General features: G+C 47.8%; 1 protein-coding gene across 1 annotated transcript in view; it reads left to right on the top strand.

The window, feature by feature from the left end:
• Positions 1-16,090: 16,090 nt before the first annotated feature.
• The window catches only part of GRXCR2 (glutaredoxin and cysteine rich domain containing 2), a 94,691-nt gene continuing 85,876 nt past the window's right edge, over positions 16,091-24,905 (top strand). Inside the window, exon 1 of the mRNA XM_086928884.1 lies at positions 16,091-16,444. Within this exon, the coding sequence (XP_086785010.1) occupies positions 16,106-16,444 (339 nt within the window). The 5' untranslated portion in view covers positions 16,091-16,105. The remainder of the gene's footprint in view (positions 16,445-24,905) is intronic.

The following is a 24,905-nucleotide window of genomic DNA, read 5'->3' as shown; positions in this document are numbered from 1 at the left end:
TACCGTCATACCATGGGTTTGAGTCTTTGTTGGAGATACTTTTCTATTGTAGTGGGGCTAAATTGTCTAATAATATGTTCATAGATTGGAAGTTGTGATTGGTCATATTGTGTACTTCATGTAAGCTGTCAGGTGGGGGCGTTAAGATAGGGCTAGCGGTTGCAAGTGAGGTAGGATTGACGTTTTTTAGGTTTCTCTTTCAGATATTTGTTCTCTTGGGCTGGACATAGAGTGGTTTAGCTGCTTCAATGATATAGAAAGTGATGGTGTGATGGTCGGATCAGTCACAAGGGAGGATCGATTCCAGCTGGGTGGAGTCCGCTTTGGAGATTACTAGATCTAGGGTTGATCCTTTTTCATGTATTGGTCTGTCACAAATTTGCGATATGCTAAGGTCAGTTAAAAAAGTTTTGAGGCTAATGTCCTCCGGGTCTTCAGGGTCATTCCATTCAAGGTTGAAGCCCCCAAGGAATATCTGCTTGTTCTGGAGTCCGGCATTTGTGGCTAGGATATCCATTATGTGTTCAATAAAGGTAAGGTTGTTTCCTGGTGAATGGTACAGTGAGCATACTGGGATGTTATTATTGATGGTTTCAAGACGTAAGTATTCACAGGAGGAGAAAACCGGGGAAATGAGACGTTTTACGGAGAGGTAGTTCCGGTGTATGCAGGCAATACCAATTCCAAGCCTATCAATTCTATCCAGTCTTGTGATGTGATAGATAGGGGGACTAGCATGTCTAGAATGGGCGAGGATGAATCGCTAAGTTATGTTTCCGTTACAATTGTGTGGTCAGGTTCGTTCGTTAGTATGAGGTCAGCTACATCAGCGGCATGACGCGTGGCCGACCTACAGTTTAGTAGGATACATTTTAGCCGGGCCTTGGTAGGTATAGTTGTGGGGTCTTGTAAGATGGGAATTCTCTTGAGGTTTTTTTCAACGATACCTCTGGTAATGTGACTACTGGATCTATCGGGGTTGGAAGGATAGGATTGGATAGAGGACAGTATCAGTGTGTTATCTGTGTGCGCAGAGAGGGGGTGGAGTTGGGGGCTTGTGGGAATGTAGTAGAGAGGTTAAATCTTGCGGTGATAGTGTTTTTATTATTTCAAACAGGCGGGATAAGGCATTGGGGTCAGGTACTGTTTTCCTTCTAGGGCATTTCTGTGACGTGGAGCTAGCATGTGATTGGTGGAAGAATTTTGCGTGTGGATTTGGTGGTATCAGGATAAGGTCATGAAGAGTTTGGATGTCTTCTTTAATTTGATGTAGGGCTAGTAATATCTCCTTGAGTCTAGGGTCAGGAGCCAGAGTTGACTTATTTCTTGCCTGGTCTGTAGGTAGGTGAGGGGGTTTAGAAGTCTGCATCCGTGAGGCGAGAAGTGAAGTGGTCCGACGAATGGCTGTTTTTTAGTGTGGTGATCCAAGGAAAGGGGGAAGTAGAAAAGGGGTGTGATGGGGTAATGTTGTGTGCTGTAGGGGGAGAGGTGGTGAGGTTCGACGTGAGGGGGCCTGTAGGAATGCTGGCTGATCGGATGTACAAGTGTAGGGGGAGATTGGGGCTGAGTTTGTAGCGGAGATGCAGGGCATAACGCAAGAAGTGGGGTGGGTTGAGTTGTGTAAAGTGTAGGAGGGGGAATGGATGCGGGATGGGATGGCTAGAGGAGAGGGGATGCTCATGAGCGGAGTGATAGGCATATAGGAAAAGGTAGTGGAGTTGGGGGAGGAGTAGGCCATGGGGAGATGTATGGCATACACTGGGGGTCAATTGGGGCAGGGGCAGGTGTATATACACAATGGGAGCTAGAAGGAAACAGACGAGTGGGGGGGTCAGGTGGCTGGTCGAGCTGAGTGCAGGGAGAGGGGTATGCTGGGGAGGTGGGAAGGGGTCTAACAACCTTCTCTTTGATGTGCGGAAAGACGTTATCCAGTAAATTCAGGTTCTGGTCTGAGGCTTGCATGAGGATGATTCTGTTATGATATATGGTGAATGTCGCTGCCGCCTTATAGAACGTGGAGGGATGATGGATAGTGTGAGCACATGGGGTGTTTTCTTAGTGGATGCAATCGAGAATAAGGTGAGAAAGACTTTCCGCCATTGGGCCCTTCTCTTGGTATAGAAGATTATGTCATTTTTTATATGTCCTTTATAGTTTGAGAAATAGGTGTCAGAAATTGGAATTTCAGGGTGAGATTTTAATAGACTATGTTTGAAACGTGTTGTCGCTTTTTTTGTAAAGTTAGGGGGTTATTTAATGGAATATGTTTGTAGGCCTGTTAGCTCCATGTCTTTATTGAGATTGAGCTAAGGGGTCAGAGAATAGAAAGAGGTAGAATCACTTGTGAAGGAACATTATCATTATTATTATTATTTTTGGGGTGGGATGGGGTGGGCTCAGAATGTATGAGAGCTAGAGAGAATTGTTGCGTTGAAGAGGAACTAGGGTAGGGGTGGGAGGATCAGAATTATGATCGATAGAGAGTTTTGATGCCTTGAAGAGGAACTTAAATAGAGTGGAACTAGTTAAGAGTTTGTATAAATGTCAAAGTAGGGGGTCGAGTTTGTTTTGTATTCAGAATGAATCTGATAGACTTAGGGCATAGTGGTTGTCAGAAAATATGGCCAAATCTACCTCTGTGAGTTGGTAGTTTAGGTAATCGAAGGGAGAGGTCAGGGTTATGCTATAGTTTAGATATATCTAATAGAAAAGCCGTTCCTAGATAGCTGCTTGTTTGACCAGTGATGATTTGGCTCAAGTGTGTAGTCCTATCGCTCTTTCCATGAGCCTGCCTCTCTGGTTAAAGTCCTCTTTCTCGTTCCATAGGTTGCAGTTGTTGGTCCTTTGTTTCTTTTTAGTACTGTGTAGAGAGAGGTAATCCTATGTCTTTATTCATGGCTTCGTGTGGAGAAGGAACAGCCCTCTCGATTTAGTTAGTTGAGTCTGCCATTTTGAGGGGAGGAATTGCTGCTATTTACAATGTGTGATCAAAATGGTGGCTTTGCCATGATTGACGGGCCCTCGATGCAGTTAATAATCCTGTGTTGGAATGAGCAGGGGAAAAGGAACTTAAAAACAAGGCAAGAATAGGGGAAACGTCCAGATTAACAATTAAAATAATAAGGAATCCATGGGGCCGGTTCCTTGCAACACGCATCACTTTATGTTTGTTGAAATGACGTGCAGTCTAGTGCTCCATGACCTGTTAACTAAGCAGGCGTGATGTGTCCGGATTAACAATTAAAACAATAAGGAATCTGTGGGGCCGGCTCCTTGCATCACTCATCACTTTATACTCGTTGAAACGCTGTGCGGTCTAGTGCTCCGCGACCTGTTAAATAAGAAGGCGCCGCTATCCAGGCCGCTTTCCCCGACCTCACCTCCATACCTGCTACCTCCCCTTTGGAAGACAGGTTGTTATCAGAACCTCTCCCTGTGAAGAACATCTCTCTTACCTATCGTAAGCTCTGCAATAATCTCCCAGACTCCTTCCTGTCACTACGGGCCAAATGGGAGGTAGACCTGGGTCCCTTGGATGAGGAGGACTGGCGGTTGGCACTAATGTCCCCGAGGGAATCAGCTATTTGCCACAGATTTAGATTGATACAACTAAAAGTGCTGCACAGAGTGTATATGTCCGCCCTTACCCTAGCTAGGATTGGATAGCGCCCAAACACATTGTGCCTTCGTGGTTGTGGACTCCCTGGTACCTTTTACCACATCTTATGGGAATGCCCGGTGATACAGCAGTTCTGGAAGGCTATATTGAGTAAAATGAGTAGATCCTTGGGTAAGCCACTTTCCACGTCACCGGGGGAATGCGTCCTCAACATCTGGGGGCCTAATGACCTAACTGCTCCAAAGTTACAATGGGCGGCGCTGGGTTTCCTGCTAGCCAAACGTTCCATAGCAATGGGGTGGGGCTCCCGGGACCAACCGCTGGTGGTGGGCTGGGTGGCAGCAATGGATCAAAGCATGATAGCTGAGAAGACTGTGTATAAAATAAGAGGTTGCCCTAAAGTATGGGACAGGAAATGGGGGCATTGGAACGTATACCGTGGCGAATTGTGTGATTCTCCTACGATAGAACTGGCACTGCCCCGTGGAGGATCCAGAGGCAGGTGTGTACGCCGAGGGAAGGGGACATGGTTCTATTGCGATTTGTGTATGTTTTTATGAATCTTGTGATAGCCCCCTGACTTTGTTCTGCATCGATAGGGGCCGGAGGCGATACGACATCAGGGGTATGTGCTGGACTCTTGAGACGTACTGTATGCTATTTCGACTTTCTCTGCTGGATTTTACTCATTGGAGTTTTGTTTCTGTTTCAAAAGTGGTGCAATTATCCTTTCTGTGTCCAACCCGGGATTTGCTTTGTTTCTATTTTTGTTCTTTTCTACTGATATTCCATCTGACCTCAGGGTTGTGGACTGAAGGGCTGTGTAATGCAATCTAACCTACATAACGCTCTTCGTTTTTATACCCGCATGTGCGTAGATGTGATTGCAATATATGTTTTTTGACAAATCACCACAATAAATTTTTTTTTTTAAATAAATAAATAAGGAGGCGCGATGTGACCCAAATATACTGAGTGCTGCCACTTGCACAAATTAAAGATGAAAGCTGCAGGCGCTAAGGGGTTAGCCCTGATTAACGGCAGAGCAAGCACACCGCTCCGCTAGTCTCGTGTGGTGATTGCGGCAAGAGGGACGGAAAAATACCTGCAGTTAGTAGCTGCGACCCTGCCAAGGAGATCATCAGGGGGTCACGAAGCTGCTTCGATCTTTGCTCCTCTCTGGCGATGAGGGAGGATAGACTCTGGTTGGGTCATCTCCCTTGGGGACCTGAGAGACTGTTGCGAAGAGGGAATCGAGTGTGGGGGACAGTTAGAGTGCTCAGTCCTTCACTGCACACTCCTTCCGATATGTGTGCTTACCCCGGGACACCCGCTCTCCTTCGTTGTTGTGGCAGCTTCTTTGCGCAGGTGGGTCGCCAGCTCTGCAATCTTAGACAATGAAGAGCTGCTTATAGTGATGTGCCCTGTCCTAGTTAACTCCTTTCATATGATTTCAGTCGATAATCAAAGGTCCACACGAGAAGTGACATTTGTTTGACAACTACACCAGAACATACAGGTATAAGAAAGTGGCTTGATCAATTGCTACAGGTCTACGAACTTGTTCTTGAGTAGAGCCTTTTCTGCTTCTGGAAGGACTCATTCCTCTTTTCATATCCACTTAAATAGTCACCAGAATATGGTAAATTCGATACATTTGATAAAACTGTGACACATCCCTGCTCTCATATCTGCTTGCACTCACCAAAAAATAGTAAATTTGATAAGGTGACCAAGATAGATATATGCAAATGCAATTCTATCCCTCACACATCTCTTTGCTAAACACCAGTTTAAACTGCAAGTTTGGAAGACAAGTCTGGAAAACTACTTTGTTACAGCTCCATTATCTTGGCCAGCTTCCTTTCATTCATGGATGGAAGATCTTCCAACTCACACTGTGCCACCGTGTGTCACGCAATATCAGCTTCCTCCATGTGCTCACACAGTGAAAAGCCAATTTCACATGGTGTGCACACAATTAGCTGGAAACTACTGCTGAGAGCAGGTTTCCAGCTCATTCTCTGGAGCCTTAGCACGGCTGATGGTCATTTCAAGGTGTAACACATTTCTAGGACATCAGTCACTTTTTTTATGTTGGAGGAGATGAGTAAAAGTGGCTCACTCTTAGCTCAGCACAAAGCTCCGCCCACTTCGAACACAGTGAAAACATTTCAGAAGTAGGCAGTAATGGGGTGGCGTAAGAACACTTGGCTAGCACAACCTTTATTTCATGGGTGGTGCACATACATATATAATTGCAGTAATTTGAGGATTGCCAACAGCCGCACGGTACCAGCCTGGACTGTGCTCAGAATATTCTACTTATTTACTCTGTGCCTCGTTGAGGTTTCTCTGGCTTGGCAACACGCGGTCAGTCCTGATGGGGTCTAGTGCCCAGCAATCGGTCCCTCTTGGCTTAGTTACATGAACTGTGACAAATCCCAATACCTTTCTCACATAGGACACCTTAAAAACATTTTATCTCATCATTCATAAAATATCAAAATGGAGTACCTGCTTACTCACTCATCCAAAAACTGCTTTGGACCTCGAAGCGTTATGGAAAGTTCCGCACAAAAATACAACAATACAGATTTGTTTAAATGGACCAAGACTATAAATGGTTCAAACGTTCTTTCGATAGAAATTGACCATAAATCATCATCACCTTCTCTTTAATAAGGTAGACAAACAAGTATTTCACCTTCATGGTTTTTTTCCAGACTCAGGCCTCCCTTTTCCAAATGATTGCATTCTCCCTTTTTTAACCAGCAAATCCAAACTGTGGCAGGATAGCTCCATGAGTTGAACACTTAGGAACTGATTTTTTTTATTGGGGACGTGGTTAACTTGGTCAGGGCAATGGAGTACATTACTCCGTTGCCCTGGTGGAGTCCCTGCCTGCCAAATTTAGAAAAGACCAACAAGCTGGTGGTCATTTTTATAGCATTGGCAGGAACTGTTGTCATGGCGGTTCCTGTCAATGCTTTTTAGGTTTCGCTGGGGGGCGGAGCCGTTAGGCTCCTCCTCCAGTGAAATCTGTAGTTTCTAGTATGGGTGACTTGAACACGCCTCTCTGCTTCATTGGCTAGCTCCATAAATGGAGGCTAGCCATTGGAACAGAGAGGCGTCCGTCAATGCCGGACCAGACACGGGGGCGTTCCCGAGATTCTTTGGCTTTTGCCGACGTCACGCGACGCCGGGAACGCCCCCGAGTCTGGTCCGGCCGGGCCGTGCTTGCTGCTGTCCTGCCTTGTGTCCCTCCTCCCGCCGTCCCCACGTTTCCCGCCTCCCTCCTGACGTCCGTGTCCTTTTCCCGCCCCCCTCGTCCTCTCCCGCCCCCCTCGTCCTCTCCCGCCCGCCCCCCTCGTCCTCTCCGAGGTTTTCTCCGAGGTTTCTTCAGCCGGCCGGCCGGCCAATCCTAGCGCGGCCGGCCGGAAGTGCCCGCCCCCCCGCCGCCCAGGGGAAGAAGGAAGACGGCGGCCCACAAGAAGTATGGCGGCCCACGCGGGGCTCCCGTGGCCTGCCTGGAGGGAGCCCCGGAAGAAGCGGAGGACGTTGCCGGGCAGGTGTTGCCGAGTAGGACAGCTGCAGCCCCGCGCCTCCGCCCACGGTGAGTGCTGTGTTGCTCGGGTGTTGCGTGGCTCCGCAGGTCGTCGCTGTAGTGTCCTAATCTGACGTGAGGCTGCAGTGGTGGGGTGAACTTCAAAAGGAGCTCCCCGCAGCCTGAGGGGAAGCTTCTGGACACCCAAGAGAGCAAGCGAAGCCCACCCGCAGTATAACGCCGCCCCTCCCCGCCTCGCGCAGCGCGTGTAATGAAAGACTGTGGCGGGTGGGGAGAGCAACAAAGGAGAGGAGCAGACTGTGGGGACTGCCTCAGGTGCAGTGTACTTTCGGACCCCACCCGCAGAAAAGAGAAGGAACTCTGCTCCATACAACGGAGCAAGCGGACGGCAGCGCCAGCTCGAGTCCCCCCCCTCCCCCGGCAGCCCAGAGAGAGAGGCGGTGTCCTGCAAGGGGCGGAAAGCATCAATCAGGAACGGCTGGCCACCGTAGCCTCTTCACCCCTTGTCAGCACACTGAACTTCACATTGTGCCCCAGCATGGCCTGGACCGGAAAAAATAAAATAACTCTCCATAGCGCAAACTGAGTCTTCCGATAGCGCCTACCTGGCTGCGACTGCCGATGCCCTAGTGAGAGTCCCGGGGAGAGAGACACCAGGTGAAAGGCCGTCCTTCAAGCGGACGGCAGCGCCAGCTCGAGTCCCCCCCTCCCCCGGCAGCCCAGAGAGAGAAGCGGTGTCCTGCAAGGGGCGGAAAGCATCAATCAGGAACGGCTGGCCACCGTAGCCTCTTCACCCCTTGTCAGCACACTGAACTTCACATTGTGCCCCAGCATGGCCTGGACCGGAAAAAATAAAATAACTCTCCATAGCGCAAACTGAGTCTTCCGATAGCGCCTACCTGGCTGCGACTGCCGATGCCCTAGTGAGAGTCCCGGGGAGAGAGACACCAGGTGAAAGGCCGTCCTTCAAGCGGACGGCAGCGCCAGCTCGAGTCCCCCCCTCCCCCGGCAGCCCAGAGAGAGAAGCGGTGTCCTGCAAGGGGCGGAAAGCATCAATCAGGAACGGCTGGCCACCGTAGCCTCTTCACCCCTTGTCAGCACACTGAACTTCACATTGTGCCCCAGCATGGCCTGGACCGGAAAAAATAAAATAACTCTCCATAGCGCAAACTGAGTCTTCCGATAGCGCCTACCTGGCTGCGACTGCCGATGCCCTAGTGAGAGTCCCGGGGAGAGAGACACCAGGTGAAAGGCCGTCCTTCAAAAAAAAAAAACGCGCCCACAGGGGGACTGTTGGTTTTGACAATGTACAGTACATAGCAACAAGAAGCGCAAATGAGAAGCGACCTGCCTGGATCTCCTCATTTGCACCGTGCAGTACCGAGAAGAGGGAAAGTATTCCCACCAACTAGGAGCCTCGTATCTAGTAAAGCGCAGTCCGCAGGGAGCTGAGAACACGTCAGCTGCCGCAGACTCGGATATAGACCCGTTGGAAGACATCGCGCCACTCACAGAGGCCCTCCCAGTTAGTCCACAAGGAGAGTTCCTCAGTGACAAGGGAACAGGCGTTGGGAGGAAAAGAACCAGTAGTGTGTGGAAGGTCAGTAACCACCAATGAGAAGAGATTACTGCGTGTAACAACGCTGCCAGGCAAGGTGCGAACCCCAAGCCTCTGTCCTACACAGAGAAAAGTAGAGGGGTCAATGACTGACATCCAGCTGGATATACTAGTACAACCTAAGGCACACCGGAGAATGGAAACACCCAGCCACACCGGGAAAGCTGCGAGTTGATTCACCCGCAAAACAAAGTGAACAGCCAGAACCGGTGTAAGTGCACAGAGCACTCTCTGGTGAAAGCCGCAAGACACTTTGCTCCCTCTTCCAACCGCCCTAGCCAAGCTTGTTGAAAAGCAGTCTCAGTGAGGTATCATTGGTGATAGACTGAAACATGTTTGCCTTGGGTGACTTACGTTTATTTTTGTGAGCTTTCAAGCACAGGTTCCTGTTGCATTTTGTTTTCAGTCAGGGGGCCTAATTTAGAGGTCAGAATGAAATGGGTTAAAAATGCTAACTATTTTTGTGCATGTTTTCCATCTTCCATCTAATGCTTGTTGAGAGGAAGCTGTTTTTGTATGCTCATTTTTTGCCCTTAGTTTGCAACCAGCTTACTACATGATGGTGAAAAAACATAGTGCACAACGGACGCAATGAAATGCACAAAATCAATTATACCTCATTCACTTTTAGTGGTACAAAATGCAACTATATTCATGTAGAGCACAGTGTAAAAACTCCTCTGTCAACTTGGCCTTAGCACCAGTTGTTTTCTCAATGCTGCTTGCATTCACATTACTGCAACAAAAAAAAAAGAAAATATGCTTTTAAAATTCGTCCGTGTTGTTTTCTGCCTACCCCCACCCGCTGTCTGTGTTGCTGCCTGCCTACCCCCACCCGCTGTCCTTGTTGTTGCCTGCCTACCCCCACCCGCTGTCTCTGTTGCTGCCTGCCTACCCCCACCCGCTGTCTGTGTTGTTGCCTGCCTACCCCCACCCGCTGTCTGTGTTTTTGCCTGCCTACCCCCACCCGCTGTCTGTGTTTTTGCCTGCCTACCCCCACCCGCTGTCTGTGTTGTTGCCTGCCTACCCCCACCCGCTGTCTGTGTTGCTGCCTGCCTACCCCCACCCGCTGTCTGTGTTGTTGCCTGCCTACCCCCACCCGCTGTCTGTGTTGCTGCCTGCCTACCCCCACCCGCTGTCTGTGTTGCTGCCTGCCTACCCCCACCCGCTGTCTGTGTTGTTGTCTGCCTACCCCCACCCGCTGTCTGTGTTGCTGCCTGCCTACCCCCACCCGCTGTCTGTGTTGTTGCCTGCCTTGAGGGAGCTGTCTCTCAGAACTGAAGGTCCGCTCTCTGCGAGGTGGCAGGGAGTCTGCTGAAGGCACTGGAAGCTTGCTCCAGATAGTGGCATATGTAGTGCTGTGCTGCCGACACATTAAAATGTATAATTTACAGTGGCCCACTATTTGCCCATCTTAATAGTGAACAGAATGTTAGGGTAAATATGTAGTAGGCTGGAGAAATAAAACACAATACATTCTACACTGTTTAAACCTTTTCGTGTTTTGGTTACACTTATTATTGGAATGAGTGGTCGATTAATATATATTTGAGCCCTTCTTAGAGATTTTATGTTGGGGTCATGTTCTTTATGGTAATATATCTTCCGAAATCCCGATCACTGGTCTTTAACGTAATTATGTTTGATTTTGAGGTTTCAAAAACAGCCATTTCCCAAGGGACCGGGTGGCACAGCATCCGGAGTCTATACACCTCTAGGTGATAGCTCTAAAACTGCCAAAGTCAGCAGGGAGTGTTTTGTTTAAGGTGCGGAGGTGGGAGGTGCGTCTGTGCCAATGTACCTGAATGCGTGCGGCGCGAGGGGTGTTGCTCCGAGTGCAGGGATTTCTGTGCCAGTGCGGGGTGAGTGGTGTTCTACAGGAGAAGGGGTGGGCCTGTGTGGATGCAGGAGAAGGGGGTGGCCCTGTGTGGATGCAGGAGAAGGGGGTGGGCCTGTGGGTGTAGGAGGACGGGTGGGCCTATCTGTGAGTGCAGAGGCAGGGGGGTTTCATGTGTAAGTGCTGATACAGGATGTGTGCCTATGTGAGTGCAACAGGAGAGGTGTTTGTGAAAGCCAGGGGAGGAGAAGTGGTTTCCCTGTGCAAGTGCAGGGGATGAACAGTGCTAATGTGAGTTCAGAGTGATGAGTGTGTCTTTGATAGTGCAGCCCATTAAGGTCATACTTATTTGTACTGGCCATGCTTGTTTCTTAACTTCCTGACATTTTGACGCAGCGTGAACACATTACTTTTTGTGGTCCAGCCCACGTAGTTTAACTTGTCTGATTGCAAAATGCCTACTGTGTGCCTACAACCTGTCCATTGCTTACCATTGGTTGTGTTTATTGTCAATCTCATTTATTTGCTTCTTATTCAATGACTTTTTTTGTCTCGGATTGTCTCGGATTTTGTCTCTCACTCCGTGAGAGTGCATAGGTTTATCAGCTCTTTTCTTCTGTCCCCAGTGTGATCCCCACAAAATTCCCCCCCCCCTATGTTCAATGTTTCTCTCTCAGAGCTGTTGGCAATGTAAATAACAATGCCATTTATTTATAAGTAAAAACAAAAAAAGAAATGTCATGAGCAATGCCAATAGCTCTAACTTTTCCAAAGGCGAAACCATTGCATTGTAAATGCTTGTTTAAGTTTGACACATGGCTCAGTTAAAATGGAAGCCGTCCGTTAAACGTATTTTTGTTTATTTTCAAAAAGAAGATCCCATAGAAAGGGACGCTTTTTTAGTTTTTCACAGCCCTTTGCCACCAGGGTTTGCTTAGTAGTGATGAGGAGTGAACAATGGCTATATGTGCGTCTATCTAAATTAGGTGAGCGGGTATACAGCCTGTTCTCTGACAGCTTTTACTCTGTCAGGCCCTTGGTGAAGTTTGGCCACGGCCATGGCCAAACTATGGTCTGCCTGCATTTAGATCAGGCAGGACTATCATCTTGGCGTTTGGGATAATTAGTTGCTGTTGTGATGGATTTCCTTACTGCCAAGATATAAATCAGGCCCTTAATACTGGAACATTAGGAGATCTACGAATCACAGTCCCAGCAAGGTTGACTCTGCCTTTCTTACAGGTACGGTCAGCAGGGGCGGATTGGCAATGTGGGCATTCGGGCATCGGCCGAAGGGCCGGTGTCTCAGTGCCCTCTGTGGGCCGGTTTTTTCTCCCCTGTCCCAGTCCACAGAGAGTGGACTAGGAAAGGGGAGAAAAAAAAACGGCCCACAGAGGGCACGGAGACAGAGAAATGAAAGCAGCCTCGATGTGGGGCCCTAAAGGAATCATCAGCTGTGGCCTCTCCTTTACCCCTGCCCTGCCAAGAAATCACGCTGAGGGTGGGGAGGGCTGATTGTTTGCAAGAATCGGCCTCCCTGGGGGCCAGGTTTTGCTCAGACCTTTGAGCCATTTTCACCTCGGCCCCCTGGGGCCCATGCAGCCCAGAAACAGTGTTAGTCTCTTAACACCTCACCCAGGGTCCTTCACATTCAGGGCATAGCAGGCGAGGAAGGATGGTTCTGGCTGTGGGGGCCAGGTGATATTTGGAACTCGCACCATCTTCACCTCAGCCTCCCCCTGGCTAACGTGGATGGCCCTTCAGCTGTGTTTTGTGCTCCCCTGCCAGGACATTGCCCTGAGGCCTGGTGGGATGGTGAGGGCTGATTAATTTACTAATTGCAGGGGCCTTACCTCTGTTCATGTGCTCCTCAGCTGAAGGTCTGGGGAGGGCTAAGTAGGTTAGTAATAGCAGGGGCTTCGCTGCTATTCAGGTGCTCCTGCCTGGAGGGCTCGAATAATTTTGACAGAAAGGGGCCTTGCTGTTTTTTTTAGTTGCTCAGCATGTAGGCCATTGTCACATTGGCCCTGTGTCCTGCACAAGAACAGTATCCTCCTACTTTCATTCCTTGTCTGTGCAAATGGTGTTTGATTTTTCTTATGCAACTGACAACCATTGACAAAGCCAATAGTCCTGGCTGCTTGTAGGTGTAATGTTACTTGTTTTACATATCTGGATGCAATGACAGAAGCACCGTAATACCAGTCGGGAGCAGGAGCTCCCGACTGGTATTACGAAAGGGCACGCCCTTTAAATGTGAGCCACGCCCCTTAAATGTGAGCCACGCCCCTTAAATGTGGGCCACTTTTTCCGTCAGTGCCCGGGCCAAATTGTGATCCCAATCCGACCCTGACGGTCAGTGCTTGAAATGGAAAAATAGAGGTGCAGGTACTCTGTACCAGAGTACTTGCTTATTTCTGGGAAGTGCTGGTACTCTCCAATTCAAAGTATTACATTTCTCTGGAGAAGTGCCAGTACTCTCCCTCTCCAACTAAAAAATTGCCGGTACTCAGTACCGGACAGTACCGGCCCATTTAAAGCACTGGGGTCGGTACTAAAATAACTGTTATTTACAGCGTTTAGAAATATAAGAGGTACGATGCGAAGCGCTATCTAACCGAGGTTATTATTGTTACAGAGCACACAGCAAGAGTGACTTTGTATGTTGATAGTTTCCAAAGGTAACTAATTGTCAGGGTGAGGGCTATTGGGAGAGAATACCATGGTTCTGATTCGCTGCAATCTTAAAATCCCAAGGCCATTAAAAATCAAACCCGCGACTCCGACAACTGAATGTCATCACTGCCACCATGCTAAACTGTTGTTGTACTGACACATGCTTAGTGTACAGCATCAAGGATGACCTGAGGGCTGGGCTTTGGGTGGATCACCTTATCCACAAAAGACGAGTTGATTTACAGGATTTTTCTACACTATTGACATTACTGCGGTTATTTGGAAATCATGAGGATAGAACATATCATGATATGATAACGACAGTCTCAAACCTTCGGGGGTATTCACGGGGTCACGGTGCAATCTGGTCTCTCAGTGAACAGGCATATTTACTGTAGGTTAGGTGAAATTAAGTCAAATTAGAGTAGGCTAGATGAGGAGAGGTTAAGAGATTAGGCTATATTAGATTAGGAGATAAAGAGCTAAATTAGGTTCAGTCAATTGGTTGGATTAGGTAAAGTTGCAAGATTGGGCTAGGTTAAAATAGGCTATAATAGTTTAGGTTTAGGTATGTCAGGCCAGAGTAGGTTAGGTAAATAAGATTAGTAGATTTGATGAGGGGAGATTAGGATAGGCTAGGTAACATAAATTAGTTAGATTAGGTTTGATTAGGTTAAATTAGGTTAGTGCGTTAGAATAGGTTAGTTTAGGCTATGTCAGTTGACATTAGGTTGGGGTATGTTAGGTTAGTTGGTTGAGTTAGGTCAGACTAGATTAGGACAGGTTTTGTTAGATTATTTTAGGCTAGGCTAAATTAATTGGTTAGTTTAGGTCAAATTAGAACCAGATAGGTTAGGATATAGTAGGTACGACTAGGTTGGTTTAGTTTAAATGCTAGATTTGGTTATGCCATATTATGTTAGGATGAGTTAGAATGGAAGGGTAATCTAGACTCATTGCTCAGGTGGATCCGTTTCTATGTGAAATATAACTATTGCTTTTCAGTACATAAAATAAAAAAGATGCATTAGTCGCAGTTGGGAAGAAGGGCAAATAGGATTTGATAAAATGTGTAAATGGGGCAAGAGAGCGAGGAGGATTATGGATACCGGGTGGGAGGAGGATGTATCAGGGGAAGCCCACCTGAGAAGATATACTTCATTAGGTGTCTGTCATAAGGGGAATGAAGTGCAGAGCATTACAGACAGGAAATGTGGTGGTGGCAGAGTTCATGTTCTGGCTGATGTGCTTGATGATAGCATTTCATCGTAGCTTGGTGACTTTTAAATTAGGCTACGTTGTGGTAAATGAGCCCATTGCATTGCCTTAATTAAGTGTAATATGTAACTATACTGCGTCAAAACCCACATGTATCCAGGCACTCATATTGTGCAGTCACCATGGGTGGGTGTACAGAAGCAAGAATTTAAGGAAGACTTCCGGGTCAAGGCACGCGCTGAAGCCAGAACCACAGACTGCCTGTCCACCCTCGTGCCAACCTGTTTCACCGCACGTCATTTCTATGCTTCAATACCACACACTCCCAAGAATAGTGTTGTGCAGCATATAAGGGGGTGGTCCGCTTGTTCGACAGATTAGAAAGGGACAGACCGTCCGCACTAAACAGCATCTGCCACTTTTTAATCTATAATTCAGACGTGCATACGTGCGGGGACAAGTTTTCAAGACAGACGTGTTCAGTGCGTAATCTACAAAAGAATACATGCCAGGGCCAATCGATTTACTCAGAAGACCACGGTCAGCAGGGGCGGCCTTAAGCATGTGCAAGCTGTGCACCTGCACAGGGCCACCAAACCCCAGGGGTCACCACGCCAATATATATCCTTAATTTAATAATCCTCTGAGGATGGATACATATTTGCGTGGCGGCCCCTGGCAAGAATTTGGCGGCCTCCGGCTCTGTTCCGCTTCCAAACATCCTGACCCCCCCTCTTCACTGGCCTCCACGCTCCGCCCGGACCCCCTCTTCCGGGGCCCCCTACCTACGCTCCCTGCCCAGGGCCACCATGAGCCAGAGCCGCCCCTGCGGTCGGCGCTACTGTATGTCGGAGTTGCCGAATACCAATGCTGATTTCACTTCATGCCTCTTTAATCCACCACACCTCACTTTTATAGTTTCTTTTTCAGCTGTTTTCTTCCTTTGTCACTGTTTTTCCGTCTTTCCCTCCCTACTTCTTTCCCTCTTTTTTTAAATATTTTTCTCTCTTGCTCTGGGGTCAATGGCTGATGAAGAAAAATAAGTGCAGTGGGCTCCACCTGCAAACACCGACTCACATTCAGTTAAAGACCTAGCTCTTCCCCTAGGATGTTGTGCTTTTAGCAACTGTTCAGCGCTGGGATGCTTCCGGGTAGCCATGGGCTATATAAAAGCCATTTCATTCATTCAAATTAAGTACTCCGTGTGTTCCTTGTTACCTGTGCAAGAACACTATTTGAAATTCAAATTTTAGCACAAAACTAAACATTTCTCATCACATTAAATTCCACCTTGGCCAGTTTCATTCACTTTATTTTCCGTACTGTAAACTGACCCCTCTCTCTGTAATGGGAACAGGTTGCAGAGTTCTTTGCAGTAGGTCACTGTGGTGATAGTTCTTTTATTGGCGGCTATCAATATTTCATAAGTCAGTGTCGATTACCGGGCTGCCCGGGGGACTGGACGCTAGGCTTCAATTATGCATCACCCAGTGAAACAAACAAAGAGACTGAGTCTTGCCAGCTTCATTCAGCAATAGAGTCTTTGGGAGGACACTGAACCTGGAACAGATGGATGAACTACCAAGGATGTTGAGTCAGAGATACGAGGCTAGGCCTCGCAAAGTCCGATTTAAGGTGTCCTCGGCTTACAGCGGACGGGTGCTGAAGCAGGTCTACGAAGACGGCCAAGAGCTGGAGTCTCCAGAAGAAGACTACCCGCACAGCTTCATCCACAAGTGCTTTGACCCAGGCGACCAATTCTTCAGCAGCAGAGACATCTCAGACCCCAGCTTCTACCCCTCAGCCAGCCTCACGGCCAAGAGGATCAGCGTCTTCAGGCAAGGAAGCTCCTACAGCCTGGCCGGAGGGGCGTCACTCTTCAACGACTACCAAGGAAATGACCAGAAGGTATGTAGCTCCGCCTCTCCTTGCACATATTTTGGGGCCATTTCTTTGAGTGAATGGACATGTAAGGACCATTTACCTGAAGAATGCCCGGTGCACTTAATATAATAGGTACTTCTTAACCATACAGTAATGAGCCCCATCAGCAAACTAGTTCCACATTTAAGTGCAGCATCATATGAACTTCCTTATCAGCAAAGCATAAGTGCAGTGCATGGTGTCTGTGTCACATAAGGGATATCCAGGCTATCCGGAACATTATAGAGGCGATGCAGAACAGCTCAGAACCAATTGTGTGCCTAAAACCTCACGAGAACGTCAGCGGTTTGGGAACAAATCCGTACAGTTTGTCTTGAACATAAATTACATTATGTTCCATGTCATTTATTTAGAGGACCAACAATTTCGTTAGTATTTAGATCTATTTACATGCCATGCTCAGCTCTCTTATACTCCTCCCACCTCCACCAGAGATTCAAAGAAGGGGTTTGCCAGAGGGATGAACAGTGCTCTAAGTGGCATGAAAAGGATGGGGGGGGGGGGGGGATCGGGGTGTGTTTAATGACAGCATGGACTAAGAGCTAAGGCCCCTTTGATGTCTATGAAACAATGGGCGTGGCTTCGAACATGTGCTTTGAAGTTCAACACCTCACAAATTCATAAACAAACTCTTCTTTGGAAGGTCAATAACTAGGATCAGTAGCCCCGCCCTATTCTGGGCCAGTAGGAGCAGCGCATTTGGTGCATTCGACAAATGCGCTCAACAGATAACATTCAGTCTTCGGCTGCCGCCTTTGAAATCAGGACTCCAGCACCGCCCATGTGAAAGCAGGACACACCAATGTTAATTAGCACAGTAAATGATAGGTGTTCTTTTTACCCACCACATTATCACTCATTTTATCAAACTGAGACGGATGAAAGGCTATGTTGTCCTCAATACCATTATAAACTCTGCCCTACACTTTGCCTACTAATGTCCGCAGCAGGGACGTTAATGATGATGTCTGCTAGCCACACCTATTAGCTAGTAGTAGAGTTCAGCGCCTTATGTCACCAGCTGAAGGTATGGGTAGGCAGCAAATGTCAGCTTCTAACAGTAGTAAAATGCTTAGGTGGTTAAAACACTTGCTGAAGTGCACTGTGTGTGTTCAGTAGTTGCAGGCTGGAATGCTATTGTTGCTCAGTGGGTTGTTTTGCAGACTCAGTGTAACAATCAGATAACAAGCTCCAGTGATGGTAAGATAGCTCTGTTAGTTATGCACATGATGCAAAGATGTGCATGTGAAGATACATGTCCAAGACCCTGCCACACTAAATGTAGCTCTGTTAGTTATGCACATGATGCAGAGATGTGCATGTGAAGATACATGTTCAATACCCTGCCACAAAAAATGTAGCTCTGCTAGTTATGCACATGATGCAGAGATATGCATGTGAAGATACATGTCCAAGACCCTGCCACACCAAATCAAGCCTTCATTCTTCTGAGCATTGAGTTTGGTGTTATCTAATTCCTCTTGTTAAGGAATAGAAACAATGGTTTCTGTTGTGAGCTATATGCATGGCCATTATTAGAAGCATTATTCGCCTGAGCCTACAATAATCACATTTAGGGCCGGAAGTATCATAATTTCATGCGCCGCAGTGCAGCAAGACCGCTTGCTGCGCTGTGTGAAAGGGAGAGGACAGGAATGTGCCATATTTATTAACCCTTTCCGTGCTGCCGTTGGCCGTTGGCAGACGGGAGCACTACCTCCCCAGTACTGCCGTCGGCCAACAGCCGACGCAGCCCCACCCACCCTTTAGAACGCCCGCACCGCGGCGGAAAAACCGCCAAGGTTAAGGCGTTAATAAATGGCACATTCCTGCTCTCTGCCTGTGCTGGTGCTACCTAGCACCAACTCTGGCACCCTTGCACCACGGTGCAAGGGGGCCTGTGTTGCATTCAGGATTGTTTTTCTGCAGGAAGGAGCACCTTCCTGCACTAAAACAATCTTTAGAGGCTTTTTCCTCTTTCTTAGTTGCGCCTCCCCTGGGATGGCACAAGAAGAAGAAATATAAATATTTCTCCTCATTGCACCTTCCCTGGGAAGGTGTAGCATTTTGAGACATTCCCAGGTGAACCAGTCATGGTGAATCTGGGGTGCGCCAAAATCCATAGGTGGATGAGTGGAAAGACCCACGCTCACCCATCGAACCCCTTCCCAGGGCAGAGTACTGCACAGCAGATACTTGTGTGCCCCTGAGTCACTCCAGATTTACCAAGCATGCAGGGACAGGCAAGGTGGGTTTGCATTGCTTTACAAATCTGTACATATACATATATTTACTTAAATTCATTTTATTAACTATCTTTATTTAATTTATAAACATTTTTAATTTTATAAAAATAAAATAAACACATATATAAATATGTTTAAATAAAATATTCTATATTTAATTAACACATTAAACTATTTAAAAAAATGAATACATAGATTTAATAACAAAATAAAAACATTAGTAGTTAAAACGTTGGTGTCACCTTTCGGTTACAAGAATGGAAGGAGCCAAGACTAGAGGGCGACTGTTTATCTAATTTATTGGGGTTACAGTTTGAAAAACACCAACACAAAGTCCTTTTTGTGAGATACAAGGTCAGTCGCAAGGTCGTTGTCCTCGGGACACTTCCTGGGGTACTTCCTGGGGTACTTCTTGGGTCAAGGTCCGGGAGTCTCCAGCACATGAAAAGGAAAGAAGAATATGTGGCTTTTAGTGTCGTGTTCCGACTTACTAGAATGCTCGGAAACAGGGAGGGGGTGAGGGATAAAGGAATAACCACCACCACATTCAGTGCTCTGTGTTTGGCTCGGCTAAACAAAGTGCCCCGGTGATAACCCGGTTTCCTATCCCGACCCCCCCTTCTTGAAGTTTAGTAAAGAACCCAAACGAGCACGCACCTGGGAGAGCCACGCGTCCTCCTTCGCGTGGCTGGGCGAAACACGGTGTTGTTGGCCTCCTGGCTTTACAGCTACCTCCGTCCACTCCTCCTCGGGTATCGGTCCGGCACCTTCTCTGCTCCTGGTGTCGTCCACGTCCAAGGGTTCCGCCTTCCCGGTACTTCCCGTTCTCCTGGTCGCGTGGTCCTCCTGGCGTCTCAGTTCTTCCTCCCACGTCGGACAACCAGCGTCTTCCTGGTCTCCTCTCATATGGTGAGAGGACGTTCCTGATAGGCCCGCAAAGTCAGGTGGTCCAGATGCGAAGCCGTCCTCACGAGCACACAGGCTGTCCTTAAAGGGCCCGTAGTAATCCGCCTGTTGAGGAGACGGACAATCAGTTAGCCCTGCCGGGGCTGAGCATGGGACCCTCTGACAAACCCCTCCCCCAGACTTTTCCCGTTCGGGGGAAAGTGGATAGCGAGACAAATAGTCAGCATTCGTTTGAGCCGTACCCTGTCGGTGACAAACTTCAAAGTCATACGGCTGCAGAGACAAAAACCAACGTAGAATGCGCTCATTTCGTCCCTTGTTTCGCTGGAGCCACTGCAAAGGGGCATGGTCAGAGTACAGTGTAAAGCGCCTACCGTCCAGATAATAATGAAGCTTTTCAATGCTCCACTTGACAGCAAGGCACTCCTTTTCAATGGTGGGATACACCGCTTCCCTGGGGAAAAGTTTCCTGCTCAAATATAGTATCGGGCGCTCCCTACCATCCTGATCTAATTGAGACAGTACAGCCCCCAGACCCACCCCAGAAGCATCTGTTTGCAAATAGAAGGGCTTGTCGAAGTCAGGAGTGATTAAGATTGGAGCCGAGGAAAGAACATCCTTCAGTGCCTGAAAAGCTGCCTGAGCCTGAGAGGAAGGTTGCTTGAATGGAACAGAAGAGGCAGTCTTTTTCAACATATCCGTCAAAGGAGCAGACATTGTGGCAAAATGAGGTATAAACCGTCTGTAGTAACCTACTAACCCAAGAAAAGCTCGGAGGTCACGTCTATTACGAGGAAATTCCTGTTGTTGGATGGCTTTAACCTTTTCTTGTTGAGGAAACAACTGGCCGTTACCTAGCATGTACCCAAGGTATTTCACTTGGGAAAAGGCAAAACGTGACTTCTTGGCATTAATATGGAGCCCTGCCTTTTCTAAAGCCATTAGGATTTGACTCAAGTGTTGTAAATGAGTCTGCCAATCTGGACTATGGATAACGATGTCATCAATGTATGCAGCCGCAAAATGTCCATAGGGGGCCAATACTGTGTCCATAAGACGTTGGAACGTAGCAGGGGCCCCATGAAGTCCAAAGGGTAAGACAGTGAAATGAAAGAGACCATCAGGGGTGGTGAACGCTGTCTTTTCCTGATCTTTAGGAGAAAGAGGCACCTGCCAATAACCTTTGGTGAGGTCAATGGTTGTTATGTATTGAGCCTCCCCAAGGCGCTCTATCAACTCATCTACCCTAGGCAATGGATACCCGTCTTGTTTGGACACCTTGTTCACTGCCCTAAAGTCAATGCAAAACCTCTTGCTTCCGTCAGGCTTTGGCACCAAAACCACTGGGGAAGACCAGTTACTTTTGGAGGGTACAATGATCCCGGCTTCCAACATTTTTTGTACCTCCTCTTTTATCACTGATCTCCGTGCTTCGGGGACCCGATAGGGTTTCTGTTTTACTACTACCCCCGGGGCTGTCGGAATATGGTGTTCAGCCAAAGTGGTTCTACCTGGCTGATCCGAGAATATAGCCTGGTGTTTTAACATTAACTCCTGCAATCCTTTTTTCCTAGAGTCAGTAAGGTCAGGATTTACCACTGCATGCTCGATGGTATGAACAGGTGGGGTTGCCAGAGATACAGTCACATGAGATTTTGGCGGGGCACCTAACCACTTCTTCAATAGATTAATGTGGTAAATCTGTGTTCGGGAAGGAGATATTTGCAACGTATACGTGGTCCTGCCTATTTTCTTGACTATCTGAAAAGGACCTTGCCACTCCTTCCTAAGTTTGTGAGTAGATGTAGGAAGAAGGACCAAAGCCCAGTCTCCAACGTCCAACTCTCTCCACTTTTTGCCTTTATCATAAAAGGTCTTTTGTTTGTCTTGCACTTTTTCTAGAGTTTCATAAGACAGGGTCCTCAACTTGTGCAACCGGGACTTCAGCTGCTGGGAGTAGTCCAACAACTCTTCAGCATCTTTTGAGCTAGTTTTTTCCCAACTATCCCTGGTTATTTCTAGCAACGTACGGAGTTTCCTGCCAAACAGTAACTCGAAGGGGGTGGTCCCTAAACTACTTTGGAACTGGCTTCTTAAAACATACAAAGCCAATGGTAGAAGTTGGTCCCACTGTTTACCATCTCCGGTCAAAAGCTTCTTCAGAGTTGTTTTGATTAACCCATTGTAGCGTTCTACCAGACCATCGGTTTGTGGGTGGTATACCGATGTACGAAGATGTTTGATATTGAGGATATTACAGACCTGTTTCATGAGGCGAGACACGAATGGTGTCCCCTGGTCTGTTAGAAGTTCTTTAGGAAACCCCATCCGTGTGAACAACTCTACCAGTTTTTGTGAAATGGCACTAGTGGTGGCTGCTCGTAATGGGAACGCCTCAGGATAACGAGTAGCATAATCAACTATTACCATAACATATTGGTAACCTCGGTGTGACTTCGGTAAGGGTCCTATGATGTCTAATCCTATCCTTTCAAAGGGCTTACCAATGATTGGAAGTGGAACAAGGGGAACCTTAGGGGGAATGTACGGGTTCCTTTTCTGACAAATCTGGCATTCTTGACAGTATTTCTTCACTTGTGCATACACCCCGGGCCAATAGAAATGCTCAACTATTGAATTAGTAGTCTTTTCGGCACCAGAATGACCTGCTAACAGATGTGCATGAGCATAAAACATTACTTGCTCACGGAACATGGTAGGGACGATTAGTTGTGGGGTAGCCTGACTCTGCCCTATCCTGTATAGAAGACCATTTTGTTCTACAAAACAAGGATAAGTAAGGGTGTTCTGATTCTTATTGTCCTGCGCGTTTTTCCAAGCAGTTGCCAAGGAGGCATCATTCAACTGAGCAGCCCGAAAGTTGGTATCGGTGGACCAAGGTTCTTCTGCTAACAGACCTTCACTAACCCCGCTTCTGCCTTGCTTCTCTAAAACTTCTGCCATCAAAGTAGAAAACCACTTATTATCTGTGCCTATAATGAGTGGTTCGGGGAGATTAGGAAGGATTCCTACTTCACACTGTACCTGGGTTCCCTTTTCTGTTGTAATCATGACTCTAGCTAGGGAATAAGTACGGATATCTCCATGCACACATTTTATCCGTTCACTACGGTTCAATAGCAAAGAGGAACTATTCAGAGTGTCTTTCCGTATTACCGAATGGCGACACCCTGAGTCTAGCAGGGCACGTGTTTTCTTACCGTCTACCAAGACACTTACATAAAATGCGGGACCAGTCTCTTGTGCATATAAGAGAGCACGCGGAGCATACCCCACTTCCATGGGCTCTTCCTCCTTCTCTCTTTTTTTTCGACAGTACTTGGCAATATGTCCCCACTCGCCGCATTCATAACACTGAGGACTCGTAAAGACCGGTGGTTCAGGCTTCAACGGTTTAGGCTTTATGGGTGGAGGCTCATTTGTCGGTTTGTACGGTTTTTTCTCAGGTTTTACAAAGTTTTTATTCACAACAGGTTTTTCGGTTTCACGAAAAACGGGCCTAGTTTGGGCTCTCGCATAGGAATTCGCCATTTCAATAGCGTGTTCCAGGGTCAAACCTGCATGTTGCCGCAGCCATCTTTGTGTTCCATAGGGCAATGCTTCAAGAAATTGTTCCAAATAAATTTTATTCATGACATTTTCGATATTTCCTTCCTGTGGCTTTAACCACCTATCGGCAGCGTCTTTCAGTTTATAAAAAAGAGTTTTGGGAGCATCAGTGGGAGTTCCTCTTTCTTGTCGAAACTTTAACCGATGAGTCTCATCATCGACTCCCAATCTATCAAGGATTATTTGTTTCACATGTCCGTAAGCTGCAGTTCCATCCTTGTTTGCTAACTGATAAGCTGCCTGGGCTTCTCCCGTAAGGAGAGGTGCTAAATAAAAGGGCCATCTCTCACCCGGCCATGCACTAGCTCGGGCTGCCCTTTCGAAATTCAAAAAAAATGAAACAGGATCGTCTCCTGGAGTGTATTTCTGGAGCGGCACTACTGCCCCTGGTGGGTGTGCAGCTCTACTTTGACCCAACACTGCCAGCAATTGTGTTTGACCCTCTGATAATTTTGTAAGGTGATCTGCCTGTGTCTGTATAGACGCGGTGAACGTGGCTCTATCACTGTCCGCTTGCTCGTTAGACCGGTTAATTGCCCACTCTAGCTTGGACTGGCCTTCACTTAACTGGGTTAGTAAGGTCTCCATCTTGTTTATCTCAGACGGAATGTCTCCTGGCTGGCTCGCCACTTGTCACCTTTCGGTTACAAGAATGGAAGGAGCCAAGACTAGAGGGCGACTGTTTATCTAATTTATTGGGGTTACAGTTTGAAAAACACCAACACAAAGTCCTTTTTGTGAGATACAAGGTCAGTCGCAAGGTCGTTGTCCTCGGGACACTTCCTGGGGTACTTCCTGGGGTACTTCTTGGGTCAAGGTCCGGGAGTCTCCAGCACATGAAAAGGAAAGAAGAATATGTGGCTTTTAGTGTCGTGTTCCGACTTACTAGAATGCTCGGAAACAGGGAAGGGGTGAGGGATAAAGGAATAACCACCACCACATTCAGTGCTCTGAGTTTGGCTCGGCTAAACAAAGTGCCCCGGTGATAACCCGGTTTCCTATCCCGACCCCCCCTTCTTGAAGTTTAGTAAAGAACCCAAACGAGCACGCACCTGGGAGAGCCACGCATCCTCCTTCGCGTGGCTGGGCGAAACACGGTGTCGTTGGCCTCCTGGCTTTACAGCTACCTCCGTCCACTCCTCCTCGGGTATCGGTCCGGCACCTTCTCTGCTCCTGGTGTCGTCCACGTCCAAGGGTTCCGCCTTCCCGGTACTTCCCGTTCTCCTGGTCGCGTGGTCCTCCTGGCGTCTCAGTTCTTCCTCCCACGTCGGAAAACCAGCGTCTTCCTGGTCTCCTCTCATATGGTGAGAGGACGTTCCTGATAGGCCCGCAAAGTCAGGTGGTCCAGATGCGAAGCCGTCCTCACGAGCACACAGGCTGTCCTTAAAGGGCCCGTAGTAATCCGCCTGTTGAGGAGACGGACAATCAGTTAGCCCTGCCGGGGCTGAGCATGGGACCCTCTGACAGTTGGATAGCAAATTTGTAAAAATTACTATTCCCACTCCAGTGAGTGCAACAGTAAGGAAGGCGCTGGATAGTGTAGGGGTAAAAATACTATTCCCACTCCAGTGAGTGCAACAGTAGGGAAAGCGCTGGATAGCGTAGGCTTAAAATTTACTATTCCCAGTCCAGTGAGTGCAACA

This window comes from Lissotriton vulgaris, chromosome 7, assembly GCF_964263255.1.
Source record: "Lissotriton vulgaris chromosome 7, aLisVul1.2, whole genome shotgun sequence".
NCBI lineage: Eukaryota > Metazoa > Chordata > Amphibia > Caudata > Salamandridae > Lissotriton > Lissotriton vulgaris.
This window is presented reverse-complemented; position numbering and strand designations above follow the sequence as displayed.